General features: G+C 40.0%; 1 protein-coding gene across 4 annotated transcripts in view; it reads right to left on the minus strand.

Annotated features, from left to right (window-relative positions):
* The window catches only part of LOC118372516 (protein FAM102B-like), a 32,168-nt gene extending 18,613 nt beyond the window's left edge, over nucleotides 1–13,555 (minus strand). Inside the window, exons 1-5 of one of the 4 annotated variants that reach the window (XR_008077094.1) lie at nucleotides 13,115–13,555; nucleotides 3,996–4,116; nucleotides 2,934–2,963; nucleotides 2,244–2,360; nucleotides 106–152 (exon numbers count right to left, since the gene is read on the minus strand). Coding sequence is in view for 1 of the 4 variants with exons in the window: in XM_052476350.1 (XP_052332310.1) it covers nucleotides 106–152; nucleotides 2,244–2,360; nucleotides 2,934–2,963; nucleotides 3,996–4,116; nucleotides 13,115–13,260 (461 nt within the window). In the remaining 3 variants the exon portion in view is untranslated. The remainder of the gene's footprint in view (nucleotides 1–105; nucleotides 153–2,243; nucleotides 2,361–2,933; nucleotides 2,964–3,995; nucleotides 4,117–13,114) is intronic. The other 3 variants (XR_008077095.1, XR_008077096.1, XM_052476350.1) reach the window with 3 other exon arrangements.
* Nucleotides 13,556–14,325: the final 770 nt, after the last annotated feature.

A 14,325-nucleotide genomic window follows, 5' to 3' on the forward strand; every position in this document is an offset into this window, starting at 1 on the left:
CCTATACTTATTCATTATCCAAAACTGCATTAATTTCTACAATGCTAAGTCCTAAAAATGTTTGTGGCATAACCCACCAAAAGGATTGAAAGAAGGTTAACTTACGTTTTAAAGCAGGGGTCCCCAGACATGAGCTGTGTGCTGATGACGACCTGTGACAGAGGTGACAGAAAACCCATGTCAGCAGGGATCATACACATCCACAGGCCCTATGAAATATAATAAAGTCGCCCCTTGACACTGATCTAAGGTCAGTTTCGTCTTTTCCCCTTTCACCGTTTCAGGTTAGTATTTAGGATAGGTAAGCTGATCCTAGACATGTTTCTAAGTACAACTTCTACCCAAAACATCTACAGCACCCAATCACAGGGTTACAGGTGCCTGTCCTATATCGCAGGCCCAGACCTGCCTGTCTTCATGCACATGTCAGAACAGTTGCATCATTAGGATACTTCATCCTGAACTGTACTGAGTGATATTACACCCCTAGTTACTGACTGTTTACCCATACACACTAGTAAACATATGGTGACTAGGGGGCAGGGCAGGGTGACAACCAACAATTAGCTTTCTCCCAATGTGTGCCAATACTCAGCTATGTTGGCTATGACTCAACAACCTCACGCGGTTCCCTTTCTCTCCTCTCCCTCATGACCACTCATTAGTAACAGGCTTTTCACCTATCCAGGCACATTTCAGATCAGTAGTCCCAGTGTAGACAAGTAGAGCAACCTATTCTAGAGTAGTAAAACAGAGCCAAGTAGAGCAACCCATTCTAGAGTAGTAGACACAGAGCCAAGTAGGGAAACCCATTCTAGAGTAGTGGAACAGAGCCAAGTAGAGCAACCCATTCTAGAGTAGTAGAATCAGAGCCAAGTAGAGCAACCCATTCTAGAGTAGTAGACAGAGCCAAGTAGAGCAACCCATTCTAGAGTAGTGGAACAGAGCCAAGTAGGGCAACCCATTCTAGAGTAGTAGAATCAGAGCCAAGTAGAGCAACCCATTCTAGAGTAGTAAGAACAGGGCCAAGTAGGGCAACCCATTCTAGAGTAGTGGAACAGAGCCAAGTAGAGCAACCCATTCTAGAGTAGTAGAATCAGAGCCAAGTAGAGCAACCCATTCTAGAGTAGTAGAATCAGAGCCAAGTAGAGCAACCCATTCTAGAGTAGTAGAATCAGAGCCAAGTAGAGCAACCCATTCTAGAGTAGTGAATCAGAGCCAAGTAGAGCAACCCATTCTAGAGTAGTAGACAGAGCCAAGTAGAGCAACCCATTCTAGAGTAGTAGACAGAGCCAAGTAGAGCAACCCATTCTAGAGTAGTAGAATCAGAGCCAAGTAGAGCAACCCATTCTAGAGTAGTGGAACAGAGCCAAGTAGAGCAACCCATTCTAGAGTAGTAGAATCAGAGCCAAGTAGAGCAACCCATTCTAGAGTAGTAGAATCAGAGCCAAGTAGAGCAACCCATTCTAGAGTAGTAGAATCAGAGCCAAGTAGAGCAACCCAATCTAGAGTAGTAGAATCAGAGCCAAGTAGAGCAACCCATTCTAGAGTAGTGGAACAGAGCCAAGTAGAGCAACCCATTCTAGAGTAGTGAAACAGAGCCAAGTAGAGCAACCCATTCTAGAGTAGTGGAACAGAGCCAAGTAGAGCAACCCATTCTAGAGTAGTAGAATCAGAGCCAAGTAGAGCAACCCATTCTAGAGTAATGGAACAGAGCCAAGTAGAGCAACCCATTCTAGAGTAGTAGAATCAGAGCCAAGTAGAGCAACCCATTCTAGAGTAGTAGAATCAGAGCCAAGTAGAGCAACCCATTCTAGAGTAGTAGACAGAGCCAAGTAGAGCAACCCATCCTAGAGTAGTGGAACAGAGCCAAGTAGAGCAACCCATTCTAGAGTAGTAGACAGAGCCAAGTAGAGCAACCCATTCTAGAGTAGTAGACAGAGCCAAGTAGAGCAACCCATTCTAGAGTAGTAGAATCAGAGCCAAGTAGAGCAACCCATTCTAGAGTAATGGAACAGAGCCAAGTAGAGCAACCCATTCTAGAGTAGTAGACAGAGCCAAGTAGAGCAACCCATTCTAGAGTAGTAGACAGAGCCAAGTAGAGCAACCCATTCTAGAGTGAACAGAGCCAAGTAGGGTGTGGCATAGTAGGACAGACTCTAGTCCCGTACTGTAACTTCCTGAAGGGAGTTGTGGACTGGTGGGAATGTTCTGGAGGCCTGTCTAACTGGACTGAACTGTACCTTGAGTATAGAGTTGTCCTGTCTGGTGTTCTTGGTATCGTAACCCTCTAGTAGACATCGCCGCGTGGTGCTGCCAGAGCCAGCAAACTCTGACAGGTTCAGGTCAGCAAAACCCAGCTACAGAGGAGAGTGAGAACAGATATATTCAGGTTTATGGAAACAGCTTGGCAACAGAGCCTCAGTTCCACAGAGTTGTAATACAGAGCACTCTGTTGTAGTAGTAGACCCAGAGCCTGCTTATAACAATCACAAACATAAGAAGCTACTGTAGTGGGCAAAAACTAGGAAGTATTCCCATACTATCAATGCACTATCCTTTTAAGAATGAGTCATGCGGTAGTGGTGACCTAATTCTTTAGTGGTATTCTCATATCAGGTGTTAAATGATTAACAGTCATTTGTATTAGGATAAGAATGTTCAGTTATTTATTTACTTCTAAAATGCCAGTATGCCTAGTTTATCACTAGCTAGGTTTCCATCCAATTGGCGATAGATTTTCATGCGGATATTAAACAAAATCGGCATTAAAGAAAATATGCGAATTTTCTCACCACTGGTGTGTTTCCACCAAATTGACTTGTTGCAGATAAAAATCATTGCGTTAAAGTTGTTGTTCTCATCACAGCTCTTTTTATACAGTATAACTTGGTTAGGGACTAGGGACTATGAATTCAAGTGCAAAATATTACCTTTGCAAAGGTCTTTCCACCCTTCATTTCCTAAAAACAGGTAAGGGAAAGTAGTTATCAATCCAAAATGACCATCTTTGTGTGTAACAACAACGAAGCTACAGAAACACTTTTGTTAAAACACACTTGCAGCAAAGGTGTCAGTGATGTATCCTGACATATCCTGTAGTATACCAATTAGTAGTCTGTTCTAGAATCTACAGTACTAGTAGTATACCAATTAGTAGTCTGTTCTAGAATCTACAGTACTAGTAGTATACCAATTAGTAGTCTGTTCTAAAATCTACAGTAGTAGTAGTATACCAATTAGTAGTCTTTTCTAGAATCTACAGTAGTAGTAGTATACCAATTAGTAGTCTGTTATAGAATCTACAGTCGTAGTAGTAGACCTATTAATAGACTGTTTTAGAATCTACAGTAGTAGTAGTATACCAATTAGTAGTCTGTTCTAGAATCTACAGTAGTAGTAGTATACCAATTAGTAGTCTGTTCTAGAATCTACAGTAGTAGTAGTATACCAATTAGTAGTCTGTTCTAGAATCTACAGTAGTAGTAGTATACCAATTAGTAGTCTGTTATAGAATCTACAGTAGTAGTAGTATACCAATTAGTAGTCTGTTATAGAATCTACAGTAGTAGTAGTAGACCTATTAGTAGTCTGTTCTAGAATCTACAGTAGTAGACCTATTAGTAGTCTGTTCTAGAATCTACAGTAGTAGTAGACCTATTAGTAGACTGTTCTAGAATCTACAGTAGTAGTAGTAGACCTAATAGTAGTCTGTTCTAGAATCTACAGTAGTAGTAGTAGACATATTAGTAGACTGTTCTAGAATCTACAGTAGTAGTAGTAGACCTAATAGTAGTCTGTTCTAGAATCTACAGTAGTAGACCTATTAGTAGACTGTTCTAGAATTTACAGTAGTAGACCTATTAGTAGACTGTTCTAGAATCTACAGTAGTAGTAGTAGACCTATACGTAGTAGTTGGACTATTCTTGTAGGCAGTTAAACTTGACACAGCATTCACATTGCTTTGACAGAGTTGTTGTAGTGAGTCCTGTACCTTGCGCACAGACACCCGGCACACACAGGGGTCCAGTACTCCTGTCCCAGCGTTGGCACTCATCTTACACAGGAAGGAGAACCTCTTCCTCCAGCGCACACAGTTAGCCTGGACCTGCTCCCTGGAGAAGACACACATACATAACTTATAGCAAAATAACCCCAAGACTGAAAACACATAGATCATGTATAGACAAATCTTTTCAAATAAATATCTTCTCATTTTAGTTTACTTCCTGAATTGACTGCCTTCAATTTGAATTGAGTCCAATCCTGATAGACACACACACATGCACACGCATGCGCACACATACAGTTGATTGGAATGTTCAGCTACAATACACATTAATCCCTAGATCTGATTCATGGCTAAAATAAATATATGTCAATAAAGACACCACAGTTAATGACAAGATCCTGTGTGCTGTTCTCTGGAATGGGTGTGACAGTTACGCCACAGAACATAAATGCCCTGAAGGTAAAAGAACACAAACTCTCCCATGCTCGAAGTAAGTGAATGATAGATTCTGAAATACCATGGTGGTGAAGAACACGCATTGACTCTTTAGAACAAGGGATATATATGGTGTTTCAGCCTTAATGCAGGTGACAAACATATAGTTTGGTAGCCTAGTGGTTAGAGTGTTGGGCCAGTAACCGAAAGGTTACTAGATTGAATCCCCGAGCGGACAAGTTAAAAATCTGTTGTTCTGCCCCTGAAAGAGGCAATTAACCCACTGTTCCTAGGCTGTCATTGCAAATGAGAATGTGTTATTTTAACTGACTTGCCTAGTTAAATAAAGGTTAAATAAATAGTTGATGATTCTCAACTGTGGAGCAGGAGAGGTAAAAATAGCTGTCGGCCAAAGCAGATAGGTACTCGTAAAAAGTATTTTAAATAATCACATATCACTTACAATGCTGCTTTTCCATCACACATTCAGTGACTCAGAGGAGGCTAATGGCCTGTGTGTGTGTGTGTGTGTATGTTCGGATGAGCCTAAGAAGATGGAAAAACATATTTTTCTACAAAACAAGATACACTACATTACAAAATCATGTGCATTAATATGGAGTTGGTCCCACCCTTTGCTGCTACAACAGCCTCCTCTCTTCTGTGAAGGCTTTCCACTAGATGTTACAACATTGCTGCGGGGACTTGCTTCCATTCAGCCACAAGAGCATTAGTGAGATCGGGCACTGATGTTGGGCGATTAGGCCTGGCTTGCAGTCTGCATTCCAATTCATCTCAAAGGTGTTCGATGGAGTTGAGGTCAGGGCTCTGTGCACAACAGTCATGTTCTTCCACACCGATCTCAACAAACCATTTCTGTATTGACCTTGCTTTGTGTACGGGGCATTGTCATGCTGAAACAGGAAAGGGCCTTCACCAAACAGAATTGTCTAGTATGTCATTGTATGCTGTAGAGTTAAGGTCTCTCTTCACTGGAAATAAAGAGCCGAACCATGAAAAACAGCCTCAGAACATTATTTCTCCCCCACTAAACTTTACAGTTGTTACTATACATTCGGGCAGGTAGCATTCTCTTGGCATTCGCCAAATTAGTCAGTCGGACTGCCAGATGGTGGAGCGGGACTCATCTCTCCAGAGAACGCGTTTCCACGGCTCCAGAGTCCAAATGGCGGCGAGCTTTAAGCCACTCCAGCCGACAATTGGCATTGCGCATGTTGATTTTAGGCTTGTGTGAGACTGCTCGGCCAATGAAACCCATTTCATGAAGCTCCTGACAAAAAGTTATTGTGCTGACGTTGCTACCAGAGGCAGTTTGGAACTCAGTAGTGAGTGTTGCAACCGAGCACAGTCGATTTTTACGCGGTACGCGCTTCGGCACTCGGCGGTCCTGTTCTGAGAACTTGTGTGGCCTACCACTTTGCAGCTGAGCCGTTGTTGCTCCTAGACATTTCCAATTCACAATAACAGCACTTACAGTTGACCGGGGCAGCTCTAGCAGGGCAGAACTTTGACGAACTGACTTGTTGGAAAGATGGCACCCGATGACGATACCACGTTGAAAGTCACTGAGCTCTTCAGTAAGGCCATTCTATTGCCAATGTTTGTCTATGGAGATTGTATGGCTGTGTGCTCAATTTTATACACTTGTCAGCAAAGGGTGTGGCTTTTAAATAGCAGAATCCACTCATTTAAAAGGGTGTCATTTAAAGTGGAACTGATCTTATTCAAATATGTTCATATACACCCCGAGGAAGAATATTACACTTTTTAAAAACATTTTCTGACAAGCGAGCACTTAGATATAGTCATTTTAACATTTTCATAAATTCTTAGAATGTTTGTGAATTATGTATACTGGGGCTTTTCTGGCCATGCGTTTAGACAATCAATAGACACTGCAGTAAATAAAACCGAATAAAAAACTTCTGTCTCGTCCAGAACGGGAGTGTAGACAGAACGGTGCGCCATAGGCAATCAGAGCTACAGTAGGCCTTTATACAAACAAGCCACTTCCCACATGGGCCTGCCATCATTCAGTGGACTGGACTGTGTGTTTACAGGCAGTTGCAACAGCGAGACTTTAGATCATTAGAACGTATTCGCCAAAAAACACAAAATACAACTGAATCGATATCTGCAAATATGTAAAAACCACAGGAGTCCTCTTAACTTTGGGAACTTTACCATTCAAAGGTAGTCTCTCCCTCAGTTATACAAATCAACAACAACAAGAACAACAACTAATGCTAACCAGAGCAAGATGAGTTCAAATCTAACGAAGGAACATTAGATAAACCCTCTCAAACTTTTTCAGCTAGTTGGCCGTCAAAATTGCACTGATTTTTTCCCCTTTATTTTACTAGGCAAGTCAGTTAAGAACAAATTCTTATTTTCAATGAAGGCCTAGGAACAGTGGGTTACCTGCCTGTTCAGGGGCTGAATGACAGATTTGTATCTTGTCAGCTTGGGGATTTGAACTTGCAACCTTCCAGTTACTAGTCCAACACTCTAACCACTAGGCTACCCTGTGGAATTGTAGGCTACTCTTCCTTCTGCAGCTTGCCTACCACTGCATGCTTGTCCCAACCAAGCACCCAAGCTAACAGGCTAAATTCCCAACCAAGCACCCAAGCTAACTGGCTAAAGTTAGCTAGCTTTCTAACTTCTTCCAGACTCAAATGAGAGCACACCTCACTCTGATAATTTTTCTCGCCGTAGCAGAGCTGGTTAGGCAGTTTACATGTTCTCTAGAGTGTTCTTGACTAACTATTACTTGTAGTAAACAATTGTTGGAAAAATGACTTGAGTCATGTGCAAAGTAGATGTCCTAACTGACTTGCCAGAACTATAGTTTGTTAACAAGAAATTAGTGGAATGGTTGAAAAATGAGTTTTAACGACTCCAACGTAAGTGTATGTAAACTTACGACTTCAACTGTGTGTGTATATATATATATACACACACAGTTGAAGTCGTAAGTTTACATATATATATATATATATACAGTTGAATTTGGAAGTTTACATACACTAAGGTTACATACATCAGAAAATGTGGTCAGAGGCTCCATAAGGACGTTTTGACGCAATTGCAGAGCCTCCAGAGGCATGCAGAGGACAAATCAAGCTCCGTACTGAATCGCCATGCGCCTCCCAAATGTTGTAACAATGCGGAGGCCTCTGTATAGCTCCACAATGACATGATTGGTTGACGGTAGGTGGGGGCAGTAAATCCTTCATAGATAAAACTACCTTCCTTGACAACTACCTTCACAACAGCTCTGATCAGCAAAGCACAAGAAGTATGAATGCCCTGGTTTCTGCTGGGGCAGTATCACCTTAAAAGACTATCTTGCCTGAGCACAAATGTAGGCATATAAATGTGCCTATTTGGAGATAGAATTTCTGACTGGCTTAATCCACCACCACTAATGTATTTCAAAATAATGTTTTCTTCAATGAAGTCTGTTTTTACATCCATTGAGAATTACAATAGTTCCTCAATGTATTTGAAAAAATCTCCCTTTCGAAAGAGAAAAATGTCATGCTCTGATCCAGTGGAAACATCATAAAATAGGCCTACCTGATTACTTCTTATCAGTGCTCGACTTGGACTGAAATAGGTTCTGGTACTAATTTTTGGTGCTGGTACCACAATACTTCTGAGATAATATTCTATAAAAGGAACAGGAGCTCAAGCACTGCTTCTTATCCCTTGCACAAATAGCCTACACTTGTGTCTGTCCCGAGCTCACTGGCGGGAAACTCGGACCAAAATATTTTCTACAATGTTGCAAGTTCGCTAGCCAAGCTTCGGGCCGGACCCAAGTTAATACAATGTTTTAAGTTAGTTGCAGACAGGCCATGCGTAGCCAATGTCATATAAAAGGATATTTATTTTTATCAGGATATTTTGTCCCTGCAGGCTGTAATGTTTTTATTTGTTGGCTTTATGTAGGCTATTTTTACATAGTTGGCAATGGCAATTGAAGTTAGTTTTTAGGTTTGTATCATTTTCAGTTAGATTTGGATAGAATTTTGATGTTATTATAAGATGTTATTATAAATTAAATTAAACTGTTCCACGAAAATTTGCACATGAAAACCATAACTGGCATACAGATCAGTAGAAATGGTAAGATAAATTGGCATTCTACATGAGAAAGGTTGCTGACTCCTTTATGGCAACTTCAGGAGAGTAATGGCAGAATATGTGAAAGCCAGCAAGAGCAGGCGGATAATGGTTGGGTCAGGTTGAGGTTTTTTCCCTTCTGGTTATCTAGATCTCTGGCTCCCTCTTGCGGCATTTGTGTCTTATTTCAGCAAACAGTAAGCTTAAAGCGTCCGACAAGCTCAATGCATATAGTTGATTTTTATTAAAACCCCATTTATCTATATATGAAAAAATACACTTTAAAAATGTTGACCAATCGATTTAGTTGGTGAAAGCCCTAGTTTACTGACAATGGTCATATTCAGCGGGTGTTGTGCGTTCATAAATTCATCAGTTATTCTGCACTCTGGCACACTCAGAAGAGAGTGCTCTGAAATCAGAGTAGATAGCCAGAGGGAATTTGTGAACGCAAGAGATATGCTAACAGTCGTTCAAGTTCTTGCTAGCTAACCAAATTACACTTGCATCTCTAGCTGTGTATAGCCACCGAAAAACGATATGAGGGGAAAAAGTCACTCACTCACCCACTCCTCCAGTGGCATGACATGACATCTTCCTAGCAGCTGGCTAGCTAGCTACCTATCTAGCTAATGTTAGGCTCTGTGTTTTTAGCTTGCATTATGACTGACTTGTGATCATTGTCCTTGTTAGTTTGATTATATTGACATTCCTAGCCTTAGTTACATCCGTTTCTGTCCAAAATATTAGCATTGACATGGAATCAGTCAAAACACCTCAAAACAAGACACAGTATCAATAACAATATGAAACAAGCTGAAACGAGACACTTGCGATTCCACACATGGCAGTTTCTTGTTATTCTTGCTAGCAATCTGGCCATCCAGAAGCTCGCACATGATTTTCTTGACATTGTCAGTCAACCCATGAATAGGTACACTCGCAATGGCCGCCAGTCCACCCATTATGCCATCATTGACTTGAATGGGGAGGCCCGTAATATTTATTCTTATTTCTATGGTATGTTTACATGATTGGAAAAATGCAGGCAGTTGCCGTGGCAAAGTCACTCGGGGAATGACAACCGAGTCGACGTTAGGAGCTGACACTTGCTCCAGATGTGTATCCACTACTTTCCAGAGTGACTCATTTAAGTACCATCCTGCTCGTGCTGTTGAGTGGGTTGATATGAGCAGGGTTGGGTATTACTTTCTAAATGTAATCTGTTACAGGTACTAGTTACCTGTCCAAGATTGGAATCAGTAACGTAACTTTTGGATTACCCAAACTCAGTAACGTAATCTGATTACATTTCATTACTTTTGGATTACTTTCCCCTTAAGAGGCATTCGAAGAAAACAAAAATCTATTGCAGGAGAAATCAATGTTAAAGTTTACATAGCTGGCCATATATGGATGTTAAATTTTACTTTATGGGTTGGTTATGTAGGCTTTTTTTTAACCCATTGCTTTCTACTACATATAATAATACGATTAAATGATATCTTTACATTAAAAATCAGTCAGAACCATCAGAATTCCAGTCATTCCAATACATGTTTTACCCCTTGATCTTCAAGAGTAGGACTTGGAAATATGGAAGTATAGATTAGCCAAATTGTCTTACCTGAGAACGACCCCAAAACTAAGGATGTATTAGCCAGCCCTACTCTGTTGTTTATGATTTTGTTCTCATGGAGGACTGATTGGGCTCATTGATTCGAGTTGAAAAATAAATACTGCGCTCATGGAATGGCAAGCTTTGAGCACTACTGAATAAGTGCTATTTACATGTGAAAAATGAATGTCATATGCTGCATTTGCTATAGGCCTATTGTTTACCTTTTTGTTGGTGACACTTTGATATCTTCATAATATGCAGCTGTTTAAAGGGAAAATCCACAGATGAAACAATAACAAAATCATCGCCCCGCCTCTATTTTGGTAAAAAGCTGAAGGATGGGCCTGGAAGAAATGTAACCACTCTCAGATTAATAGACAGAGCTATGCATCCATTGTATAAAAAACATTGTTTTAGCGACATTATGAGGCTATACCGTGTTTGTTTACATTTACAATGTTTACCAAACATTGGAATAAAACATGGTTATATTTTGGGTTATCATGGAGTGTGACAGTTGAACTAAGCTCATGAGGGATTTCTAAGTTATATTCTTCAAGAAGCAATGGCTATATATATATATATAATTTATAATTTATAAGTCTGAAAATGGATGCAGCAACTACAGATTGCCCCTTTACGTCTATCAAAGGTGTGCAAGTTTGAGCATGTGTCCATTAGGCCTATGGATTTTCTTTTTCATCAGCATGAATTAGATTGAGCAATAAAAGCCCCACTTTTATTCCATAGGCTTGGATCTGAACTATGCAGCTGTTGCAAGAGCACATTTTTCACTGGCTGTCCACTGGTTTCATTTGATTGATAGGCAGCTTAAACTTCTTGAATTCAACCATTATTGGGTTCAAATATACATTTAGATTTGTGAACAGCCATCCACAACAACCACAATCCGTAGGGTGCAAATAGCTAAATGAGAGAGCAGCAGTGTGATTCACATCAATGCGCTATGTAGATATCAATAATAAGTGATATCCGTATCGCCGTAGACTACACCACTGATGTCATCCTTACCTCCAAGCGTTTATTCAGGTTGGATCATCTTTGGATGCCGACAGCAGTCGCACCATTGGAAGACATAGCTTGGACTGTAGCCTACAAAAGCCTGTTCCTGCTCTTTTCCCACGATCCATCAAACACATCTGGTGTGTCATCATTAGAGGTCGAGCGATTATGATTTTTCAACGCCGATACCGAAACCGATTATTGGAGGACCAAAAAAGCTGATACCGATTAATCGGTCGATTAAAAAAAGTATATGCATTTGTAATAATGAAAATTACAACAATACTGAATTAACACTTATTTTAACTTAATATAATACATCAATAAATTCAATTTAGCCTCAAGTAGATAATGAAACATGTTCAATTTGGTTTAAATAATGCAAAAACAAAGTGTTGGAGAAGAATGTAAAAGTGCAATATGTGCTACGTAAGAAAGCTAACGTTTCAGTTCCTTGCTCAGAACATGAGAACATATGAAAGCTGCTGGTTCCTTTTAACACGAGTCTTCAATATTCCCAGATAAGAAGTTTTAGATTGTAGTTATTATAGGACTATTTCCCTCAATACCATTTGTATTTCATTAACCTTTGACTATTGGATGTTCTTATAGGCACTTTAGTATTGCCACTGTCCCTCTCCTCGCTCCCCCCTTGGCTCGAACCAGCAACACAACGACATGTGTGGAGAAAGTATGAAAATGTATGCACTCTGAGTCACTCTGGAAAAGAGTGTTCAAAATGTAATGGACAAAGTCCTATCCTGAGGATGGGATGCTCCAGGGTGTGAATGGATGACATCAGAGAAAGTTGTTAAGATGCTGTTAACTTGACTGATCTGATTTTAAACCAGGTCATATCTGTCTAGCCGTCTCAATGGCTCTGGATCCTTGGAGAGCGAGCAGTTCTTGTTGATCAACTGATGTTTTGAGTGATTGAGATAATGAGATTTTTGGAACTGTATGGGTCATCCTTTGAAGTCTCATATGGGGGCTATTGAAACTGTTGTTGTTCAATGTAAGATAGGAGATTTTTTCAGCACCCATTAAGTGTTTAATGGGTGTTTGTTATGTTTAGAGCTTGTGTTATTGTTTGGTTTAATTTATTTGCACCAAAGAAAATAAGTTATAGACAACAATACATATTTATTTTTTTTACATTTAAAAAATGGTGTGCAGGTGTGGTTATATGAAAGTATATCTCCAATTTTACCTTGAAAATAGGCTTGGATTGGGGATGAATGATGTGCAAGTTTTTGCAACTACTAGTCTGATCAATAAGAACCTAGCCAGTCTAAAGTCTGAGATATTGGACTATTGGTTATAACAAAATGATAAATAAATCACATTTTCTAGGCATTTCATATTGGAAATCTAGTGACCTTCAGTTGCCAAACGTTTTGTTCAACGTTTTAAGGTACATACATTGTCAGATATCATAGATCAAGCAAGCCTCACACGTCGTGACCGGTGGTCTTTTGGTGTCAGTCAGATCAATCAGACAAGCAGCTTCACCATCAGTCAAAACAAGATGACAGATTAACTACCATGGTAGCTAACTATACTAAAATAAGAAACATGAGGTAAAAACAACATACAATTGTGAATACTACATATTCTATAATTGATTCATTTCGATATTGTTTGCTATGTTAATAGTTAGCAACAAAGATTATTCAGTCACATCACTCATATTCACACTGTCTTCTTGAGTGTGGGCGCTAGCTAGCTCGCTAATGTTGGCTAACTGATCAATGCCACTCACTGCCAGTAAACTAACCACGATCGAGTCGCACCTCTGTGTCTCCCTGAGTTGCTTAACGTAACTGTTAACGTAAACTAGCTTAATGAAATAGAAAGGGCAGTTTCTTACCGAGAGGACTCTTCAGTAAAGCCACCGTCTTGGAGCCGTACTTTGCAGAACAAGACCCCGTTGACAAAGGGAACAGAAGATAGTTCGTCCAACTCGAAATCTACCTTAAATTTGAATTTATTTTTCTTCGTCATAATGAACGACATTGTTAACCTAACTAACGTTGGTTAAAGTAGCTAACTAGGCTAGCTAGCTAGTGAAAACTGTGGTAAATAATCTAAGTCGGGTCGCTAGCCACAACTCAAGCTTCTTGAGTCTCTTGACTGTGACTTCTTCCACACTTGCCAGACTGTAACCTAACATAGCAGGCGGTAAAGAAACAGGCTGACTGTGACAGCTCAGTCTGCGTCGGTCAATTCAAAAACTTTACGCTCCAGTGCCTAGCTACCCCCTAGTTGTTACTGGCTATAACTATTGGCCATAACCCATAATTTATGTGACGATTAAGGAAATTCTCAATTTGTATGGAGGAGGAAACGCTTACACCGCGTTCTATTCCGATTGGTGTAAATGCTGCATTTCTTTTCATTCGACCAATGACAGCAATATATGGTTTCTGATGGATATTCCTTAGATACGTTGTAACAAAATAGTAACAAAACAACAAGTAGCCCACTACTGTAACAAAGGACGTCCAGTTGTTTTCAAATGAACCATTTTAACACTGATTTAAGATGTTAACAAATGTATGATGAGATTAGGCTAGAATTGCCTACATCATGAATTAAATGTAGGTTATCTATACATTAGTATTATGTGCATTGATTCGTTTTATTTTTTTCGTGATGTGGTAATTCTTTGGTAGTAACTGCACAATCACATTGCATATGCATTATATAATATATTGTTTCCACCTTCCATCCCAACCCCCTCGCAGCTGTCGCTCCTGAATGAATATCAACAAAGGCTTATTATGGTTGATGTAAACGTATATGCGTGTCATGCACATAAATCATGTATCATCGTCGATATGGTAACAATTCTCCGTTGTGTTTCATATCTTGTAGGGGTAGGAGACAGGTTAAAGAAGGATTGTGTTCCTAATGTGTTGTGCACCCAGTGTATATGTCCTTTGATTTGGAGGAATACGGCCTCACTGACAGTACAACCACAAGGCAAATGGGGTTAGTTATCAGTATCTTTGGTACAACTGACTTACCTTATCATTACCAAAAGGACCTATGACGCATTTGCTCCATTGTTTAATTTTT

Source organism: Oncorhynchus keta, chromosome 23, assembly GCF_023373465.1.
Source record: "Oncorhynchus keta strain PuntledgeMale-10-30-2019 chromosome 23, Oket_V2, whole genome shotgun sequence".
In the NCBI taxonomy this organism is placed as follows: Eukaryota; Metazoa; Chordata; class Actinopteri; order Salmoniformes; family Salmonidae; genus Oncorhynchus; species Oncorhynchus keta.